General features: G+C 48.0%; 1 protein-coding gene and 1 long non-coding RNA gene across 4 annotated transcripts; one reads left to right on the top strand and one right to left on the bottom strand.

The window, feature by feature from the left end:
* Positions 1 to 155: 155 nt before the first annotated feature.
* On the top strand, positions 156 to 15282 carry LOC133372814 (uncharacterized). Its single transcript, XR_009759561.1, has 6 exons — positions 156 to 1361; positions 4162 to 4315; positions 6872 to 6987; positions 11295 to 11415; positions 11802 to 11917; positions 14096 to 15282. It is a non-coding gene; the product is annotated as an uncharacterized LOC133372814 (long non-coding RNA).
* On the bottom strand, positions 2000 to 21996 carry USHBP1 (USH1 protein network component harmonin binding protein 1). 3 transcript variants are annotated; one of them, XM_061601879.1, is made up of 16 exons: positions 21856 to 21996; positions 17354 to 17493; positions 16988 to 17106; positions 16393 to 16517; positions 15699 to 15950; positions 14324 to 14416; positions 12747 to 12895; positions 11707 to 11847; positions 10114 to 10214; positions 9021 to 9126; positions 8122 to 8386; positions 6862 to 7068; positions 5792 to 5901; positions 5280 to 5414; positions 4574 to 4712; positions 2000 to 2630 (listed from the first exon to the last, which is right to left on the bottom strand). In XM_061601879.1, the coding sequence occupies exons 1-16, from the start codon at positions 21862 to 21864 to the stop codon at positions 2607 to 2609; spliced, it is 2115 nt and encodes a 704-aa protein (XP_061457863.1). In that variant the 5' UTR covers positions 21865 to 21996; the 3' UTR covers positions 2000 to 2606. The 3 variants fall into 3 exon arrangements, with proteins under 3 accessions (XP_061457863.1, XP_061457862.1, XP_061457864.1); XM_061601878.1 differs by lacking the exon at positions 2000 to 2630 and having other exon boundaries at positions 3289 to 4712; XM_061601880.1 differs by lacking the exons at positions 2000 to 2630; positions 4574 to 4712; positions 5280 to 5414; positions 5792 to 5901 and adding an exon at positions 5909 to 6742.
* Positions 21997 to 22068: the final 72 nt, after the last annotated feature.

The following is a 22068-nucleotide window of genomic DNA, read 5'->3' as shown; positions in this document are numbered from 1 at the left end:
TTTATTCTTTTCTTCTTTATTTCTATCCCACCTTTCCTCCAAGGAGCTCAAGGTGGCGTACGTGGTTCTCCACCCTTTTATTCTGACAACAACCCTGTGAGGTAGGTTAGGCTGAGAGACGGTGACTGGCGGCCAGTGAGCTTCGTGGCTGAAGGGGGGGGATTTGAACCCAGGTCTTCCAGATCCTAATCTAACCCTGCCCCTGTGACTTTGAGTAATCCTTATGACAATGCTGTAAGATATTTTGAGTAATCCTTATAACAATACTGTAAGATGATCTGGCCTGGTTATCCCCATATCACAGATGGAAGAACTGAGAGCAAGGCTTGCCTGAGGGCCGTTGATGGCGTTCCTCCAAATGCAGCAGCGGGGAACATTAATTGATTTATAAAGGATGTCCTGACAACGACCCTGTGAGGTAGGTTCGGCTGAGAGAGACGGCGACTGACCCAAGGTCACCAAGAGCACAGGTGTAGAACCTCAGGCCTGGTGACTGAAGGTGATCCTCAGGACTCCCCAGCTCTGTGAGTATTTTTGCCAGGCTGGCATGTCTGATCATGCGTCTTGCTTGTCGAGATGGAGGGCAGAGGGAGAGGGGTAGAAACTAAACTGCTTGGACAAGGGTAACATTTACATATGTTGCTCTGCCCACCTTTGCCTCTAGCCCCGCCTACTACTGGCATGCGGCCCTCAGAAGGGAATGCGGCCCTTGGGCTGAAAAAGGCTCCCCCACTCCAGCATTACAGGGAATTTGGGTGTGTTCTAGTTACCACACTCTGTTCACGCAAGGGATGTGGGACAGTCAAATATCCCCTCCACCAGAAGAGGGCAGGTGGAGCACCGCCCACCCTAATCCCCCTAAAACCCCAAACCTATAGCTCAGTCCCTTCTCTGTTCCTTACATTCATATTCTACAGTACATCACATTTAAAGAGACACTGGACTTGTTTCTGTCCATCTTCTGCTCTGGCCAATCATCTCTGGATAGCACAGCCAACCACAGTCTTTGCTATGGTCCCACCCCATCTCCAGGCTTTATAATAAATTGTGGTATAGAGAGGGCAGGGGTCCCCTCTGCACCTCCAGTTTGAGTTTATTTCCCATAGAATAAACTAGCCAATCAGGAGTCCCTCAGAAATACATTGGAAATCCCATAGCATTAAGGCAGGGCTATGAAGAGCCTCTCCAGCCACTCAGAGGTGCGCATTTCTATCTGAGCCAATCGGATGCAGGCATGTGCAAACTGTGGATATTCCCTGAGGCTGAGTTACTTCCCTGTCCTTTAAGGAAGCAGCAAGCATAAACTTTTCATGTTTGTGACCAACCAGCCTCCCGGTCTTTGAAATCAGCAATTTATCTCTGTGAGTTTGTTGTTCAACTTCCGGGCTCATCGCTGCCCTATATATATAAATATACATATAGACATTTCAGTGTGAGGAGTGGTAGTATAAGATCCCCAGTGCATGTTTGGCTGGCATGGGGATGGGGGCAGAATCTGGTTTCTTCATAGGCCAGACTGCACCCTATTTATTGTATGGAGGGAGTGATGGGAAAGGAGATTTCTGGTGGCAAAGTGCCCCTAACAAAATGTTTGGTTGGCATCATAAGTGTGTGTGAGTCAGTGAGTGAAAGAGAGAAACTGGTTTCTTCATGGGCTGGACCTTTTTTATTGTCAGAGTGGGAGGGAGAGGAGATTTGTCATGGCAAACTGGACTGGACCTTTAACATTTATATTTCTTTAAAATCTCTGAATATGGGCCTGTGCAATTAACACCCATTAGGGATCATTGAACTTGTCAAGGATTATCAATACCTCGGCACAGTCATTAACCAATAGTCAAGAAATCAGAAGAAGGCTAGGACTGGGGAGGGCAGCTGTGAGAGAACTAGAAAAGGCCCTCAAATGCAAAGATGTATCACTGAACACTAAAGTCAGGATCATTCAGACCATGGTATTCCCGATCTCTATGTATGGATGTGGAAGTTGGGCAGTGAAAGAATAAGAGAAAAATCAACTCCTTTGAAATGTGGTGTTGGAGGAGAGCTTTGCAGATACCATGGACTGTGAAAAAGACCAGTAATTGGGTGTTAGAACAAATTAAACCAGATCATTAGAAGTGAAAACGATGAAACTGAAGTTATACTTTGGACACATAATGAGAAGACACTATTCACTAGAAAAGACAACAATGCTGGGGAAAACAGAAGGGGGTAGAAAAAGAGGAAGGCCAAACAAGAGATGGATTGATTCCATAACGGAAGCCGCAGACCTGAACTTACAAGATCTGAACAGGGTGGTTCATGACAGATGCTCTTGGAGGTCGCCGATTCATAGGGTCGCCATAAGTAGTAATCGACTTCAAGGCACATAACAACAACAGCAGCAGCAGCAAGACCTTACTAGAATCCTTTTAGTTAAAATAAAAAGCTTAGCGGTACTTTCAAGCAGACCAGATGCTTACCTGCTTTCTGAGCCCAGGACTATGTGTTTCACGATGGTGGCTGGGGAAGAGACCAGGAGAGTAGTTGATAACACAGATATCCTGGCATTGGTAGCGCAATTAACAGGGCGCGTGTGGGGTTGTTGCACAGTCACAGTCCCAATTTCACGTTGAGTAAGGAGGTAGAGCCTGTGTCGATGTCGGGTGGTCAAAAGGAGAAGGAATTTTGAGGTAAGCAAACTATACTTAAATATACTCTTGTGTATTTAAATATACATTGTGTGAAAGTCTGAGCCTGTGCACTAGTGGGATCCTGGAGGTACTTATGGAACTTCCTGCCACAGTATATAGAACTGATGGTACGGTGTGAAAGATGCTATTTTCTAACATTTTGGCTGCTTGCTTTTCCTACCTGCCCTATTTTTTCTCTGAGCTCACAGGATTGGTTTAATTATATATATTTTTAGAAGAAACTCTGGAAATCTTTAGTCAGTGACTATTATCCATTATACTTGAATGCACTGTTCCAGGTCAGGGAGGTTCTTTCTGCATACCAGGGAAGTAGCCAGGCATCGCTTAAATACAACATAACAGTCCTGAACATAATATTTGCTGTTTTCTCCATAGAAATGACACACAGATTCACCTATCTAATGGTTAACTATACTGAGGAGGTGGTAATGATTTAGCTGTGGTAACTCAATAAGCCTGTTGTTTTTACTCGGAAGTAAGCCTAACTGTGTTCATTTAAGTGGGTGTGGAATTGATCCCTGGTCTTCCAGGTCCGACACTCTAACCATTACATGTATATAATTACAGATGCTCGTTTTAAGTTTTAAAAATGCATTTTAATTTTTTAAAAATTGTTGCCCACGTTTGTCTTTTTTGTTTACTCTTCACTTGAGTTCTTTGCACGGTTTCGAGTTGGCACTGGGGGGGGGGCGCACTCTCACGCCTTTTGTGTGGCAGGCAGAAATGATCATGAATTAAAAGTGCATTTGAACGGAATTGCTTTGTTCCTTTTTAAACATGAACTTTCCAAGCGCTGCTGGTTGCTAACGCAGTCCTCTTCATCTTATTCAGAAGTAAGTAAACGGCCGCTGTGTTCTGTGTGTGAGCAAGCATACAACTAAAGCCTGTTGTGGCGCCTTCTAAATGTGAATTTTTTTGCGCTGCCTTCTAAACTTGAGTTTTTTGTGCTGCCTTCTAAACTTGAGTTTTTTGCGCTGCCTTCTAAACTTGAGGTTTTTGCGCTGCCTTCTAAACTTGAGGTTTTTGCGCTGCCTTCTAAACATGAGTTTTTTACGCTGCCTTCTAAATGTGAAGTTTTTGCGCTGCCTTTTAAACGTGAGTTTTCAGTGCTGCCTTCTAAACGTGAGTTTTTTACGCTGCCTTCTAAATGTGCAGTTTTTGTGCTGCCTTCTAAATGTGAGTTTCTTGTGCTGCCTTCTAAACGTGTTTTTTGTCCTGCCTTCTAAACGTGTTTTTTGTCCTGCCTTCTAAACGTGAGTTTCCAGCAATTCACTCACTTTGTGTGCCTGTGTTTTAAACAGGATTGGGAGAGCATTACTTGAACAAGCAGAGATCTAGGTTTCTGTTCACTGCCGAGGTGTGGTGACTGAACTGTGTGCGCACTAGGGATGGAAAGATCTGTCCATTTGGGCTCCCTCGGTTTCTCATTTTTTTCAAATTTTACGTTCATTTCTCTCCATCTCTGCAGCAATTTGCTAACTCTGAAGCTCCCATGATCCCCCACCAGAGAGCACAGCCAATGGTCAGGGGTGATGGAAAAGGAGAGTTCAGCGACATCCCGAGGGCAATCAGAATATCAAAATAGCCTTGCAGCAGCTGGATCAGAGGGGGATTGGCTTGAGGTGAGTTCCAAGGGCCTGACCGAGAGGTCTGGAGGGCCGCCTCCCCGGCCTGAAGCCCCCCCTGCTATAAATACATCAAGTGTCTGTGCACAAAAGTCTGATGGTTTCTTGAACAGTAGGAAACATGATGCACGTTCATCATCAGGTGGAACTGGGGGCTGCAATCTTCCCCTCTTCCCTCCTCCAGACAGGACAGGGTGTTCCCCCCCTCACGCAACAAGGCTCGCCCTAGGTGGGGGCCGGGCCGTCTGTTCTGACCTCTAGCCGCCGGAGGGCTTGCATCAGCGACTGCAGCTGCCTGGTCTGGCGTTGACCCATCAGACCAATTTGGGTCTCTAGCTGATGCAGTTGGGCCTCCTGTTTCTTGCGGGCGTTCCGGTAGGCGAAGACCAAGGCGCTGCAGTGAGAGAAGAGCGTGGCCATTCAGGTTGGAGATTTGGTACGGGGTGGGGCCCCGGGGTTAGGGTGCCTGCCTAGGAAAAGCTAACAGGGCAGGAAGTTCCTAAGTTAACAACCCAAGACCTAATCCAGTATCCTGTTGCCGACAGAGGTTGCAATGGAAACCTGAGAAGGGTGTGAAGGCAGCAGCCTGTTCTGTGCCTCCTGTAATCTGGTATACTGCCACTGTAGATGTAGGCTCAATCTTTAGCTGTCAACAATGAACTGCTGCCCATAGACCTAGACCAGCAGGAATTCATCTTGAATATGAACAGAAGAAGCTGCCTCATACTGAGTCAGACTGTTGGGTCCATCGGGCTCAGTAGTGTCGACACTGACTGGCAGCAGCTCTTGAGGGTCTCAGATGGGGGACATTCCCTGTCCTTCCTGGAGATACCAGAGATTGAATATGAAATCTGTCTCTGACTAGTTCATATCAAGTGCCCCCCCCGGGCCGAGTTATCCCAGAGTTCAGAGAGCGGGGGGGGCATTTCAAGGGCAAGGAGCCCTCCCCTCCCAATCTTACCTGTGCGCCTTGAAGAAGTCCCGCGTGAGCGCCACCTGTTGGACCTCCTGAGCTCTACTCTCTTGGCTTCCCTCCTCCAGCTCAAGAAGAAGGGAATGGATCCGATCTTCGAGTTCCTTGTTCTTGCAGTTTACGCTAAAGGAGGAATGTAAGGGGGAAATTGCCTGCTTACTGTGAAATTCCCTGCTCCATACCACTGGAGCAGGCCGAGGCGAGAGATTAATTTAGAGCACCAAAAAGAGCAGGAGAAAAATTGTTTGCTTATTTATTGTCGCATTTATATCCCACTTTTCCTCCAAGGAGCTCAAAGTGGCATACATAGTTCTCTCCCTCCTAATTTAATCCCCACAACAGCCTTGTGAGGTAGGTTGAGCTGAGAGACAGCGACTGGCTCAAGGTCACCCAGTGTGCTTCATGGCTGAACGGGGATTTGAGCCCTGGTCTTCCCAGGTCCAACACTCCAGCCACTACACCACACTGTGGGTTGTGTAGCATCACAGCATTCCACTTACCTAGTCAGCGTCTCCAGAAGTTGGGAGGCTTCCATCCTGGGCTCTGCGCTGGGCTGCTCCTCTGCTATATCCTCAGATGAGCTGGAAAGGGTCCTTCTGGGCATGGACTCCTGGACATCAGGGAGAGAACCGTCACAAAAAGAAACTCCCGCTAGACGAGTCACCAGTTCTGCGGCTACAGAAGTTCTGCGGCCCTCTGAATACCGCCTACCACGAAAACCTTCTTCGTAGGGTCGCCATAAGTCGGGATTGACTTGAAGGCAGTCCATTTTCAAAATCCACAATTTGGAGCTGAACCCCGCCCTGCAGGAGCGCTTTGAGGAGCCCCTGTTCTAGGAACACGAGGCAGAGAGAATGGAGAGAATGGACGGGCCTCTCTCGTAACACTCAGAACTCGTGGACATCCGGCGAAGCCAAACGTTGGATGAGTCGGGATAGATGAATTCGCTCCCACAAGAGGCAGCGATGGCAGCCAACTTGGACAGGTTTAAAAGAGGATCAGACTAATTCACGGAGAAGGAGGGAGCTACCAGTGGCTACTAGCCGAGATGTCTATGTTCTGCCTCCAAGGTAAACGCCTCTGATCAACAGCTGCTCCGGCGTCCAAGTGGGGCAAGTTGTTGTGCTCAGGTCCCGCTTGCAGGCTTCCCGTCGGGGCGTCCAGATGGCCACTGTGAGAACAGGATGCCGGACTAGAGGGGCCCCCTTTGGCCTAGTCCAGCAGGCTCTTCTCAGCCATGATAACTGAGAATGGAACCTCCACACTGGGGGGCAGTCTATCTTTTAATACCAGTTGCTGGGAACGGCAGGAGGGGAGAGTTGCCGTTGCACTCAGGTCCTGTCTGCCGGCTTCCCGTTGGGACATCCAAGTGACCACTGTGAGAACAGGATGCTGGACTAGACAGGGGCCCCTTTTGGCTGGACCCGTTGGGGATCTTCTGACGTTCTTATCTGTACAGGGGCATAATCAGGTAATGCCTATCATAAAGGGACTGGTGGTTTGCGAGCTGTACGTGGCTAATTGCCAGATAGGCGACAAACAAATTAAATATTATTATTATTATTATTACCTCTGAGGAGCTCTCTCCACTGCTGCTGTTGCTGCCGCCAGATGATGCGATTTGCTGCCCCCGAAGCTCGTCACGCTCTGCCTGCAGGATCTGGGCCATCAGCAGGCATGCGGCCTCTTGAGCCCGGTAAGTGTACATCTGCAGCTCGAGGCCTTGTTTCTCCTTCTCTGCCAGGTGCATCCGGGTGTTCAGGTCACCCAAGGCCTCCTGAGATTGGAATTGGAAGGAGAATTAGGGGCAGAAGCGCTCCCAAGAGCGGCCTCTTGAGGACTTTTTTATTAATATTTCTTTTTTTAAAATTATATACCGCTTGAACGTAAAGATCTCTAATCCATTTACAAAAACATGAACATTATCAATAAAACCCTTAAAAACAAAGTAATGAAAAACATATTTAAAACTATTAAAACAACCTGCTAAACCCCCCCACCCCAAATTAAAACAGATCAACGTATGTGCGTCTGGACAGGCTTGTCTAAACAATCAAGTTTTAAGCAGGCATGCAGTTGCCCAATTGCTTTAAAAATGTGGAGGCCTGAATTTTGAGATGGGGGAGAAATTTGATTCAGTTCTCATTGAAAGGAGCAACTGCTTGTCGTGTTGGTTCAATTATTTGTAATGGTCGCTGGATCAACAAACCTATTCAATAGACTCTATCAAATTTGCACTTTTGGAAACCGAAATGCAGCCATCTTTCAAAATTCGCACTTGTTTGAATTTTGCAATGCAGTTCTTCAACCAACCAGTGTTTACAAAATGTGTCCATTAAGGGAAAGTGTGCATAAAAAGGAATTTCTTTATTTATTATTTGGTTTATATCCCGCCCTTCCTCCCAGCAGGAGCCCAGGGCAGCAATGTATTTGTGAAAACAACATTGTATATATTTGTGAAAACAACATACGCAAATGTATGAACTTAGGAGAAACTGCTTGCAGAAATGTGTACATTAGTACGCTGCCTGCTCAGATGTCTTTATGAGGAGAAATTCGCACTGAAATGCTGCAGAACTTTTATAAGGATCTTTTTCTTAAAAAAAAAAATAATTCACAGCTTACTGCAGAAATGTGGCAAACTAAACTTAGGACTGAAGAGTGAGGACTGGAGAGAATCGAAATGGTCCGCCCGTCTGCAGCCACCAGCACTGTCTCTCTTTGCAAGGGCCCTACGGTGCCCAGAAAGCATTTTCGCTCTGAGATTTGGAGGTTTGCACACCAACGCCCCCACCCACCCGTCTCCTGCCGCTCTCCAAGCCTCGCTCACCCTAGCAGCCTCCAATTCGTGCAGCAAGCGCGCCTTGTCCATCTTGGGTTGAGCAGCCTTGGAGGGAAGAGCGTCCCGTGTGGCCCGCTGAACCTCAGCCACCTTGGTGTCGATCCGAGCATTGATCCTGGCTGCGGGAGAGTCGGGCCCAGGCGGTGGCCAGCTGGCGGCAGGGAGCTTCAGGGAGGCCTGCTCTGCCCTCAGACTCCTGATGTATTCCCGCAAAACCTTCCTTTCGTCCGCTGAACCCCACAGCTCAGGGGCCCTAAATGAGAATAGGTGGACCAGGCTTGCTCAGCTTGTTGATCTCCAGGCATTTGGGGCTACAACTCTCATCGGTTTCATCGAGCATGGCCATTTTGAACTCCCATCAACCCCCAAAAGCCTGGTTGTGCTGACTGGGCCTGCTGAGATGTGTAGTCCAAAACAGATTAGGGATGGGATCCGTCGGCCGTTGCCAGTTCGACAACATCCCGTCGACCTAACCAGACGGTACCGATTCGACTTTGTTCTTTGTCTGCCAGCCGGTGCTTTGACCAATCTGTTTTTTCCCCCTCGCAAAAAATACTGATGTGAACTCTTGATATTTTGAAAGGAAATGGCGATGGAATTATTATTATCAATATGTTGGAGCTGGTTTTTTTGTCTTCAAAACACCATTTACAAAAATGGCTGGGGAAAATTGCTAACGGAAAAAAGCCCAATCTGCAACAGAATAAGAGAATTAATGGGAAATTCGGTACCAAATCCGAAACTGGGCGGAACTCTAGCACATCCCAGGTAGAGACGGAGGAGAAATTCAGTTCAGTTTGCATATAAAGCCAAATCTATCAAATTCACCCTTTTCCAAACCAGTTCTTTGGCTGTGGGCACCTGGACACCCTTCTTTTTTCTCTCACCTCTGCTCCGAGAGGGTAAGTCCGGGGCCTTCAACATCCACGCTGCGACTTTGCAAGAACTGATACGCTTCATTCATCACCACTAATTTCATCTCCAAAGGGCTTCCTATGGCAAAGAGGGGGGTAATGAAGGGGGTAAGCATTTGTGTGGCTGCTTGGGCTCAGGAGAAAACATTTATTATTATTATTATTATTATTATTATTATTATTATTTGATTTATATCCCGCCCTTCCTCCCATCAGGAGCCCAGGGCAGCAAACAAAAGCACTAAAAACATTAAAACGTCATAAAAACAAACTTTAAAGCACATTAAAACAAAACATCTTCATTAATTAAAGAAAGCTATCAAAACATCTTCTAAGATTAAAAACATTTTAAAAAAGAAAGTTTAAGAACATGTTAAAAAGCAATTCCAACCCAGATGCAGGTATCAGAGTGAAAGCTCAGGGAAATGGAGGTTTAGCGAGAAAGGGCTTGCAGGGACATAGAATGCTCATTGGTCCATCGAGTTTAGTATTGACTACACTGGCTGGCAGCAGCTCACCAGGATTTCAGACGGGTGTCTCCCAGCCCTACCTGGAGATGCTGCCAGGGATTGAACCTGAGATCTTCTGCATGCCAGACAGATGTTCTACTGCAGAGCTGCAGTTCTTCCCTTTAGAGGGTTCAACAACACTCTTTATCCAAACGCTAGTCTTGGACTTTGGTGTATTTAAACTGCTGCTGATCTAATTTTTTTGAATGTTTTAGTGTTTTCATAGAATCGCAGAGTTGGAAGGGATCTCTAGAGATCTTCTAGCCCAACCCTCGGCCTGGTTAAGGTTATGTTTCAACGCACTGTGCAACTGACTCTGTGGGGAGCTGCCTCAGGTGGGCCTGCTGTGGTAGCGAGCTTGCAAAGGTAGAAATAGGTCCTACAAGGCCAAAGCAACAGCGGCCCAACCCCTCTGCCACCAACCTACCCTGCTTTGCAAGACCACGCAGGCAACGTCAGCAGCAATCAGAGGTTAGGTCTGATGCTTCTCTGTCTGTGAGCATGGCAGCGCATGCCTGGAAGACAAGACTGTGCCCCAAATGTCCACACGGACTCACCTGCGTGGGATAGATCTCCCGCCTCTGCTGCCTCTGCTCTGGGATGCAGTTTCACTCTGGCCAAGGAAAAGAGCCTCTCATAGGCCTCTAAGCAGCGTTCGCTAAGAAATCCAAAGATAAAGGGGAGGAAGACTCAGTGTCCAAACAGAGCGCATCCTCAGGGTAGTGATGGGCGAATCTGTCTTTATTTTCCCTCCCTTTGAATATTAGGCAGGCGCTATCCCTGCTGTCTTTTCGGCGCCTTTTGAAGACTTTTCTTTTTCAACAAGCCTTTTAAGTTGAGAGCTATCCCAGTCTCTGTCTGTGTCAGAATTGCTTAATGTGTTTTTTTAATAATGTTTTTAACCCTTCTTTAAAAGTTTTTTAAATGTTTTTAACGCTGTTTTGTCTTAATGTATTTTGAGATTGGTTTTTATGATGTTCTAAAGTGTTTTTAGTGCCTTGGGCTCCTGCTGGGAGGAAGGGCGGGATACAAATTAAATAAATAAATAAATACATAATATTTTAGGAAAGTCCTTATCAGCCAATTCCTATTATTATTATTATTATTATTATAATTATTATTATTATTTAAACTTCTGTTCCACCCTTCATCCCAGAAAGCCCAGGGCAGCAAACAAATCACAAATCACAAAAACATCTTAAACATTTTAAAAAGAAAACATCTTTTTTAAAAAAAACATTTGAAAACATCTCAAAAAGCAGTTCTGATGCAGACTGGGATAAGCTCTCTACTTAAAAGGCTTGTTGAAAGAGGAAGGTCTTCAGTAGGTGCCGAAAAGGTAACAGAGATGCTGCCTGCCTGATATTTAGGGGGAGGGAATTCCAAAGGGTCAGGGCCACCACACTAAAGGTCCGCTTCCTATGTTGTGCGGAACGAACCTCCTGATCAGATGGTATCTGCAGGAGGCCCTCGCCTCCAGAGCGCAGTGATCGACTGGGGATATAAGGGGTACGACGGTCTTTCAGGTATCCTGGTCCCAAGCTGTATAGGGCTTTGTACACCAAGACTAGAACCTTGAACTTGGTCTGGTAGCAAATGGGCAGCCAGCCAGCATACAGATATCTGTATACTGCCTAGCGTACACATTTTTGCAATGCAGTGTTCTGTAATTAATACAAAACATTTTTATTTGCATGTTGCTTTCACTTAATGCATTCCTATGTGCTCTTTGCCCCAGTGCATGCATTTCTGGACCTATCGCGTGGCTGGAGAATTGCTCTGCGAAATTCAGAGAAGTGCCCATTTCAAAGGATGGCTGCTTTTCGGTTCATGAATCGTTTTTGGACAGTGTGGATGAGGTAGGTTTGCCTTTGAATGAGAACTGAATAAAATGTCTCCCCCATCCGTACCTCAGGGTCAAACTAGAAAGGGGGGACCCTCTGAAAGCGGCAGCCTTTGACCAGCTTTTTGTGCAACACTGGGTAAGCCCTCGGCTGGCGCCCACGGAGACTGGCAGGGCGGAGGGCAGGGTGACCACCAGGAAGCGGAGTCAAAACTAATGCGGGGCAGAGCCATCACCTGATTGGGTGCGAGTAACAAGGCAGGGAGGTGAAGGCTGGCCCCTCGCCAGGTCTGCGTTGACTGCTCACCTATATTGCACGGCCAAGCGCAGGGCGGTGTTATCAGACTCCCGGCGTCCCAGCAGCAAGCTGACACGTTCCGTATCGCTCTTGGACTCCTGCAGTGTCGCCGAGAGGAGTTGGTTGAGGCCTCGGAGCTTCTCGATGGATCTGAGGGACAAGCAGACAGCCGTTGTCATTTTGCCAGCACCGCGACTCCCTCTAATACCGAACTCGGGTGGTGAGTGCCAACAGAAATAGACCTGAAAGGAGCCCGCTGAAAAACAAGAGGGAGGCATTTACATACCCCAAGGGTTTTTTGCAGAAGTACAAAAAAATAAACCCACAATCCTATGCAAACTCCAAAATTAAGGGGCCATTCTGCCCCCACCACAACGCAGCCCAGCGAGGACTGAGCTTACTTGGTAGGCCATGCAACCTTGAGCGTTGCTTGGAAAATTAGGAAGGGGAGGAGAATATAAGAAACAGCCTCTTTCTGTTAGGAGGGTTGAGGATACGCAGCAACTTCTCGTCGCAGCTCTCACGTTTAATTGGGGTGGGCGGATTTGTCCGCTTTGGTGGTCAATTTTCCCGTCTTAAATTTGGTTCGCCGCATTTATGCAGCAAGTTCTGTCGCTCAGCGGCGGTGGCACACCTGCATCGCGTGCAAAAGGTCCCAGGTTCAGTCCGCAGTTACGGCTGGGCATGTGCCCCATTTGAAACTCTGGAGAGCCACTGCCAGTCAGTAGACAGTACTGAGCTAGATAGACCAATGATCTGATGTGGTATAAGGCCGCGTCCTTTGCTCCCAAGCCATTTATTTATTTATTTATTTATTTATTAAACTTATATACCGCCCGACTAGCAATAGCCATCTTGTGCCAGGGTCCTTTTTTAAGGTGGACTTGGACCTAGGACCCTTTCCATGCAAAGCAGGGGGTTCTTGAAGATACTTCCCGTTTTGATCCACCCCCACCCTGAGGAATCACTTCGTATCGAGGCCGGGAGGCAGAACATCATTGGCTGCAAAGCGTTCACGAGCAAATCGATAAGGCTCGGGGCACCCTTACCCACGGAGTTGCTGCCTGTGGTCTTCCATGCCTTTTGTGGGGGTCTCCGCAGAGGGTGGGCTGTGCTGGGGGTAAAGGCAGCAGCCAGGGTGGGCGCCGGGGGCACCTTGGAAACAGCAGACAAAGCTTTGGGCTGCCAACAGTGGATCCTGCAGAACAAGGAAGACAGTTTAGGGCAGGCGTTGGGCACTTTTTCTAGTCCTCCTGGGCAACCTTCTTTGTGAGTCATTGATATACCAATCAAAACACCAAACATGGGCTACTAAACCAGGGGTTGTGTCCTGTCCTCCTTAGGCTCCTAGGTAAACAAGAGACTGGCCAGCGATAGCACCCAATGCAGCAGCCAGGGCTCCTCCAAGGTCAGGGCCCAAACAAGCAGGATGTGCATCAAAGGGTCAGGAGAGAGGCAAGGTCAGAGCAGCCAAGGGTCAGGGTCTAGTCAGCCCGTGGGCCAAGCAGGGCCACATCGAGCGGCAGGACCAGAGCAGTCCATGGCCAGGCTGGGAGTCAGCAAGAGCTCAGCTAGCAGGCAGAGCACAGGGCTGGTAATAGATGTTGTTCCAGCCTAGCACTGGGGGGGGGGTTGAGCAGGAGCTGCTGGAACAACACTCTCAACCTCTGCTGACTCCTGTGCACCACCTTCAGCCAGACCTTTACTCCAGAGGAGGCCTTGCCTCCTTGCTTGTAGTTGGGCACTTCTCCGGATGAGCCAGGTTTCCAGTTGTCGTTTGAGGCGACACCTCTCTCTCTCTCTTGGGCTAGGGACCCGTTTGGCCTCGATGTCGGGGCCGGATTCACCCTGGCTGCAGACAGCCCTTCCTCGGCTTCGCTGCAGGACCCTGGCTGCTCACCCCCAGATGAGGGCGGGTCTCAGGCCAGAGCCTCCTGGTCAGGAATGTAGTAGCAAATTCAGAAGTGCAGGGTGCCTTCTCCCCTCTCTTTTCTTTTTGCTGTGGGGTTGAGAATGACATCCTTGCCAATGCCTTCTCCCACAACAAACAGAGACGTCCCCAGGAGCCAATCAACACAAAAGGGGAGGCTACTGAGAAAAGTCTTCTTAGTGGCTGACTTGCCTCCTTTCACTCTGGCTCAAATCAGCAGGAAAGGACAAGGAAGCAGGTTAGAAGACTCTTCTCAGTGGCTGAAACACACCCCTTTTATGCTGATTGCCTGGTAGGATGCTAGAGACATTGGGACCCTGCTCCCAAAAAGGTGATGGGTTTATGACCCCCTGAGACCCTGTACACCTCTGCTCCTGTTCCTTCTCTGATGAGGACTCCTCTCATGAGGACTCTCCCCGGCTGAGACCTGACAGGTCATTAACATGGTGAGTTGTTGCTGTACGACAGGTCCCATCAGCCCTGACCATTGGCCATGCTGGTTGCTGGGGGAAGATGGGAGTTGGGAGTCCAACAACCACGCTGGATGTCCCTGTGTGAAGACGTTTAAAAGAGAAGAGCCAATTGCGTAAGCATCAGAAGAGGAACATCCGGAACGAAAATACAACGATCCCATGAAAACGTTAAAAGATCAACATCCAGAGTTAAAATGTGCAATTCCTGGATACCAAAATTTACCTGAAATCCCCACAACGCTTTCTCGCTGACTGGGCTGGTGGATCCGTGCAGAGGTGTCTCCATCTTAGAGAGGGCACTGTGAAGCTGTTTGACCTGGATGGAGGCATGATGAGTGTTTGCCTTTAACATTGTGGCATCATTGACTCACACAAAAGAGACAGAGGGGGGTGGGAATGAATTCACCGAATGGGATTCCTTGCAAGAAGGTGTGGTGTCGTGCCTGCTGACAAAGGGAAGCCGCCAAATGCACAGAGGAGAGGCCTAAGCCATGATAGGACTGTACTGCCTCAGAGAATGCAAATCTGAATTAGCCCTAAGCCTCATTTCATGGAAGAAAACGTATGAGTCTAGGCATTTGGCAAATCTTTGTCATACTTCTCTGTGCTGAATCTGACTAAATTCTACTCAGAGTAAACCCAATGAAATGAATAGGCCTAATTTAATCATGGCCGTTGATTTCAATTGGGTGTACTTGGATGGAGGATGATTAACGTTGAAGACAACTATCTGTTGTCCAAATCTGTTAGCAAATATTGGTATTGCCTCTCTATCGGAGGCCCTCCTTCGAGTGTCCCCTCTGAAAGAGGTGCAGCGATTGGCAACACGAGAACAGGGCCTTCTCAGTGGTGGCCCTCCATTTGCGGAACACTGTCCCCAGGAAGGTACACCTGGCACCGTCATTTTCCATCTTTAGGCACCAGGCAAAAACATTTCTCCTAGGCATTTGGCTCTTAATTGGAAGGCTTTGGGGGGGCTTCTGTTGTGTTGCTTTCCTAAGAAGGGCTGTTGCACCGCCTTAAGTACTGTTTCTGTTATTAACTTTATATATATATTTTAATCTTTCACTTTGTTTTTTTTTATTATTGTTTTTATTAACTGTAAGTTGCTTTGAGTGCGCCTATGTGTGTGGAAAAGCGACACACATTGAATAAATAAATAAATCATTATGATATTGGAAACATGGTTTTCTCAGATCCATAAGGGTGGGTTCACATTTGAATGCAGACTGACCTAGTTCGCACTCTCCAAAACTATACACGCACACGCGCATAGCTATCCTTCAAAAGCCGCACTTCTCTGAATTTTGCGATACAGTTATTACAACACAGTGCCCTAGAATGTGCATATTCGGGGAAAGTGTGCTCAAAAATGCATGTATTAGTGAAAAGAGACACAAATGCATTCTATCAGGGAATGTTGCTTGGAAAAAAGTGGATTTTAGGCACAATGGCTTGCAAGGTGTCTGAGGATAAATGCACACTATCACATTTTTGTGAGGACTGCTCAGACTGATGTGGTGAGCTTAAGACTGGAAAAACAAGAAATGCGGAGAGACCCAAACTGACAGATTTGTCCATTCCTCATCAGACACTACCTTTCGCTGAAGCTTATCCCTTTCTTCCTGGTAAGCACAGAGGGTGGCTTTCGATCTAGCTAGTTCCTCATTCCTGCCTTCCAGCTCTGCTCGGAGGGCCATGTTCCTTTCTTCAAATAGGGCAATTTCTCTCTCGTGTATGCTCATCCCATCAACCAGGAACCCCTCTTCAGATGCCTTGAGTTCCAGATCCAGCTTGGGCAATGGATCTTTGTCACCTCCTTGGAATTTCCTCAGACTTTCTTCCAGGCCCTGAGAAGATAAAATTAGCATTTCTAATCACCTGTCAACCCCCTCAGAGACACCAAAGGGGCGCTGCCCTTTGGCACAGCCATTCGGCCACTGCTGAAGAATGTCAGGTGGTGGAGGACGATCGCCTCCGTTGTCAAAGTGCTGAGTTGAATTGTAAACGAGCAGGATCCTTTTTCTGTAGGGAATGCTGTTGTTAATATTTTATTAATCGCCTTCTAGAATCAGAGAATCAGAATAGTAGAGTTGGAAGGGGCCTATAAGGCCATCAAGTCCAACCCCCTGCGCAATGCAGGGATCCAAATCAAAGCACAAGCATCTCAATGTGATGTGCAATAAAAACAGTAAAAATGATCAAATTGTTGTTCCACCCATTTCTGCACAAGGTCCCAAGAAGGATAAATGTCCCCCGCCCCTCGAGTAGGGGAAATATGGCTTTGCCTACCTCGGCCACCTGAGCATAGCCCTCCAGCTCAGCATCAGTGCTGGGGATGCGGCTCCGATGGGAGAAGACGGTGTTCTCAAGGGACGTGACGGCCTTATGTACGTCCAGAAACAGATCGCCATTGCCTAGAACACAGAGTTGGGTGAGGAGAGAGATAAAGAAGTGATTGTGCCTTTGGATTAGGGATGTGCTAGAATTCTGCCCAACTTGGATATGGTACCAAATTTTCCATTAATTTGCTTATTCTCAATTGCTAAAGATCGGATTTTAATACAGCGAATGTCCACAGCTATTTTTGAAAAGGACTTAAAAAGAAATCCACCTCGAAAATATTGATTGTAAGAATGATGATTTATCAATATTGATATTTCCTTTTAAAATATTGATATAAATATTGATATTTTTCCAAGTAGGGGGGAAAAAACACGGATCGGTAGAAGCAGCGGCTAGCGGATACAGAAAGATCTCAAATATATGCCGGCCTGTTAGGTCAACGGCTCCGGCCAATGGATCCCATCCTAGTTTCTCTTAAAAAAAAAAAGTAAGCTGCGTGGGTGAGATGGGTCTAGCTGCAGACTCAGCAAAGCCTACTTACCTTTGTCAGGATGGACCTTCGGAGGAGGCAGCACCATTGCCAGGTTTGGGAACTGCAGAGGGCATCGGGGGAGACTTGCTGTGTATTCGGAACACAGGTCAGAACACTCATCATCCTCCCTGCAAGGAACGGGATTTTAAGAGAGGTTCCAAATCTCTCTTAAAATCTCTCAAATCTCTCCATTTTTGCTCTTGCGATTCCCCCTCCTTTCCCAGAAATGGCCTGATTTCAACCTTGTGCCATCTCCTCCCCCCCCCCTCCTGGAGTCCACTGATTCGTCTTTACATTTACAAAACCCAGAGTGCAGTCAGGAGCACTCAGCCGTTAAGGCAGTGGCAAAAAAGGCTAATGTGAGTGGTGGCTCACCTGGCCTTTTTCTCCTGCAGCCGTTCAATTTTGCCATGGAGGTGGGCGACGGTGACCAGCAGCCCCGTGATGTGCTCCTCGTAGCGAAGGATCGCTCGCTCATCCTCCTCCAATCTTTCATCCATGGGGTCCTCCGTCCCCTGGCGTCCAAAAGACAAGGGTGAATGAAATTGGAGAGAATGGATATCATGCACCATTGTGGGACGGGGGGGGGAGATTCAGCTACATATGCGCCGCTGTGGCTCAAGAGATGCAATCCACACTTCTCCAGATAAGGCTCGTACGTATAAAGGAGCAATCTCGCCACAAACTCTTGGATCACAAGAACTTAAAGAGTCTTGGTGGATCAGAACAAAGGTCCATTTGGTCCAGGTATGGGGAACCTCAGGCCCGAGGCCCAATACAGCCCTGAAGACCTCTCTGCCTGGCCCCCGAAACTCTCCCTAAGCCACCCCCCTCAATGGCCTCACTTTGCATGTAAACTTTGAAGGGACACAGAACGCTTTAACCTATTCTGTTTTCCGTTCTGCGTGCTGAAGCGTTCCATCTAACTCAAAACCTTGCACACTTACAAAAAACAGTTTGGTTCCGCTTCTGGTTGGTTTGTTTATAATCTGATGGGTTTTAGGCACCTTGTAAAGGCATTTTTTATTTAGTCGAGCATTTGATTAGTTGACTGAAGGACAAGTTTTGCTGTGGTGCTGTGATGCAAATGCAATTTATTGCTGCTGTGGTCCGCTTTCCTTTTTCAGATTTTTTGATATATATGTGTGTGTGTGTTATGCTCTGCTCTGAGATTGATTTTAATGAAGAACTGATTATAAACAACCAAAATAATAGGAAGGAACTGTGTCCCAGGAGGTACCAGGCCCTCCTGGCCTGGATGGCGTCATCAGTTCTGCCTTCCTGGATCTGATTGCGGGAGGAGCGCTTCCAGGGAGGGACTGCTCTTTATCAAGGGCAAGACAGCCAGAACTGCCAATGCCATCAGCTGAAACTTTTCAGAACTGTACCTTTAAGAACTTGTCCTTCAGGTTGCTTTTTCCTCCTCCCTCCTCCTCCCTTTTTTCCTTGTGTGTCATGCCTGTTTTAGATTGTGAAGTCACATCCATACCATACATTTAAAGCACATGCCCCAAGAATCCTGGGAACTGTAGTTTATATATACACACACACACACTTAGAGATGGGTGAGAATTTCGATTCAGTTCTCATTTCAAGCTGAATCTGTCAAATCCACATTTTCCGATACAATATCAGAACAGAAACACAGCCATCCTTCGAAATTTGCTCTTATTCTAATTTTGTGGTGCAGTTCTCCAACCAAATCGTGTTTAAGCATGCATAAAAATGTAACTGTGCGTAAGCGAGGCCTTGTTGGTGGTGCCACCACTAGCACGGTCCTGTTGGTATTGACCTGTGACAGGGCCTTTAGTTAATCAATTAAATTTATATCCCACCCTTCCTCCTAATAGGAGCCCAATGGTGTGCATAAAATAACATGCAAAAATGCGTTATATGATGAGAAAAGGCTTGCAAAAAGATATACAGTACTTTAATGTGTTGATTAGGAGAAATTTGCATTAAAATGCTGGGGGCTTTCCATGAGGGTTCTGTAAAACAGAAATGTGGAGGACTGAATTCAAGACTGGAAACTGACAGATCTTTCCATCCCTAATACACACACACACAGCTACGATTCCCAGCACCCTTAACAAACTACAGTCCCCAGGATTCTTTGGGGGGGGGGCATGTGCTTTGAATGCCCTTTAAATGGAGGGTGTGGATGGGACCCAAGACTCAAGCCAGGGCCCCGCTGATAGTTTGGTCATAAGATGCTCTTAATAAATCGTAAATGTAAAAAGTATGCATAGTAATTATGAGCTATGCCAGGTCAGCGTCTCACGGAGACGGACATTCTGGATGTCACCTGCTCGGGCAACTGACCATCATCCTCTTTTATTTTAAAAATGCTCTTAAAGAGGAAGAGGGTGGTGCAAGGAAACTACAGCAAGGAGGCTGCCTTCCTGTTTTTAGCAGTAACAATGGATTGTTTATTCCTATCAGATCTCTTCTTCCCCCCCCTCCGGCCCGGCCCCCATTCTCTTTGGCTCGGCACAAAACAATAACTGAGACCAGAGCAGGACTAAGGCTGCAATCCAAGGCACATTTATTTGGGAGTAAACCCAATGGAACTCAGTGGGATTTACATCTGACTAAACACGCATCATAGGATTGGCACTATTAATAACCTGTCTCCCGTACAACTCTTGTAATTTTACAGTGCAATCCTAGTCTACTCAGAAGTAAGGGCCAGGGCCAGAGGGCGGCCAGGTTGGGCCCTTGCTAAGGGCCCCTGCGGCTCAGAGGGGCCCCTGAAAGGCCCCTCCTGAGAGTGGGAGTAGCACTCCCATTGGTCAGCTCCTAACCCTGCCGCAGATTGCAAAGAGGGAGCTCCCAGACCCCCCCCCTTACTGTCAGTGCGGGCTTCAGTAAGCCCGCACGCACACCTCGCCTACCTCTCCTGCCCCTGTGAATGATGTGTGTGCTATGCACATGTGCCTACCATCAACCAAGATGGTGACGGGGGCTTCCCTAAGGAGCTGATATCTTGATTGATGACAGCAGAGGCTTCCTTAAGGGGCACATCATTCATAGAGACAAGGTGGGATGCGCGGGTGGGCTTATTAGCCCTGTACTGGCTGTACGAGTGAGTTGGGTTATGGCCCCGCAGACCCTGGACAGGCTGGTGCTCAAGGGTCCAGTCATGCCTGGCGCTGGCCCTGCCACTGAGTTCACTGGGGGATACTTCCACTTAAGCTTCTCTAGGATTGGAGCCTTCTGGGGGGATGTCTCAGTCTTGGAATCACAGAACCTTGCCTATATTTCTGTCATCCTCTGCACTGCTAAATGTGCACAACAATCGAGGCAAAGGATTTTCATCACACCGTACTTGTCCATTGCCTTACCAATGCCTGGATGTCTGTGCTATCTATGACTGTTTCTTGAGAATGGTTTCCTGTTCCGCTACAGGTCTTAATACAATCTTATCAGCAATGAACACCAATCTGCTCCTGCAAAAGGTAAGAACTGTGTGCCTATTTAATGTACATTTAAGCTCTAATTGTCACTGGTTGTAATTGTGGCATCTCATTGCCGTTTGTCTCCCAGCATACAATTTCCCCCTTTATAAACCTGCCAGCTTATAAACCTTCCAATTCATGCCCGAGTCCACGAACACTGATGCCGTTGTAAACAGCTGGGTTAGCCTTGAAGGCGCCACCTTTGCTGCAAGGGGCGAACATGGACATTACAGCACATGAGCGCACTGATAAAGCCTGCGGGGAAAGGGGGGGGGAGAACAAGCCAGCAATTGTGATCTTTTCCGTTTTGCCGAGGGCTTTGATTGATCGATCGATTGGCCGCAGCCCTTTATCTGTGCTGTTCTGTTGATTGTTTTTGTGGCGTTGAAAAACACCAAGAGACCTGTCTGAAACTCTGGAGAGTCGCTTGCAGTCATTGCAGACAATCCTGTTTGTCTCTTTGGAGAGTTGCTCTTGTGCTCCGGTCCTGCTTGTGGGATTTCTTCCCTTTGGGGGCATCTGGTTGGCCACTGTAAGAACAGCGTGCTAGCCTAGATGGGGCCCCTTTGGCCTGATCCTGTCGGCTCTTCTGTCATTTTTAAGGCTGCTTCTAAATCAGGGGTGAGGAACCGCAGTCCCTGTGGCCAAGTGTGGCCCTCTAGAGCTCCCTACCTGGCCCTTGGGACTCTCTCGGGCCACACATTGGCCCTGCTTTTCACCTTCCTTGGGTTTGCCTGCCTGCAATGTGTGCCTGAGCTCTGACCATGCTTCTTGCTTGTCTGGATAGAAGATGGGGGGGGATGCGCGCATGCGCAGAAAACTAGCCTACTGGGTAATAGGTAAAATCTGCCTAAATCGATGTACTTCTTTTTGCCTCTAGCCAATGCTTATGCGGCCAAGTGCAAGATCAAGGGAACCCCAAGGTTTGAAAAAGGACAGAGAAAACCTACGGGGAGGGTGCCCTAAGGTGGCAACTCCCCCCCCAAAGAACCCCAGCCCAATGAGGGCTGAACATGCTCAGTGGCCACGGAATACTGACCGGCTGTTAAAGGGGGCAGGGGAGGCGGAGAAGGCTCATGGAATGGAGGGAGGGTATGGCTGGCTGGATGCCTGAGCAGCAACACTTGGACGCTGCAACATTTTGTTGCAGGAGGTCCCCCCCCCCTTTGTCCGTAGACGCAACACAAGGTCAGAAGGGGGCCCGTTGGGTTGTGTGCCCCGCCATGTCGGTCCTACTCAGAGGAGAAGAATGGATGGGGCTCATTTGGGTCTACTCTGAGTAGGACTCAGTGGGATTGTTCCTGGGGAGAAGGAGGGAGATGACCAAGGGCCGCAAAGCTGCCAGTGGCAACGGCAGCAGCAGGAACCGGATGAGAAGCCGTGTCACGGGACCCCCCCACCCCCAAATTTCACATTTACCTTTTTCATTCTGGCTTCTGCTCGCTCTCAAAACGGCCCGGTGACAATGATATGTGCTGCTGAGATCCTCGCGGCAGGTCGAATGGAAACCAGGCAGCAATACTCCTTTCCTGTTACAAAACGCCCAACAGCCTGGGCATGTTTCCTGTCCTCAGCGAGAGGGAAGGGCTGAGCTTGGGTGGGCAGCCTTGAACTAGTAGAGGTATTCTGGGA

Source organism: Rhineura floridana, chromosome 18 (assembly GCF_030035675.1).
Source record: "Rhineura floridana isolate rRhiFlo1 chromosome 18, rRhiFlo1.hap2, whole genome shotgun sequence".
NCBI lineage: Eukaryota > Metazoa > Chordata > Lepidosauria > Squamata > Rhineuridae > Rhineura > Rhineura floridana.
The sequence above is the reverse complement of the archived record's forward strand: the minus strand, read 5'-3'. Positions and strand labels throughout refer to the sequence as shown.

Excerpts from the sequence above, each read along its gene's own strand:
- USHBP1 (XM_061601878.1), bottom strand. Across the intron at positions 17,107-17,353 it reads CTGCAGGAGAAAAAGGCCAG|GGAGGATGATGAGTGTTCTG; the intron begins GTGAGCCACCAC and ends CGTTCCTTGCAG. Across the intron at positions 16,518-16,987 it reads GAAGGTCCATCCTGACAAAG|GCAATGGCGATCTGTTTCTG; the intron begins GTAAGTAGGCTT and ends TCTGTGTTCTAG.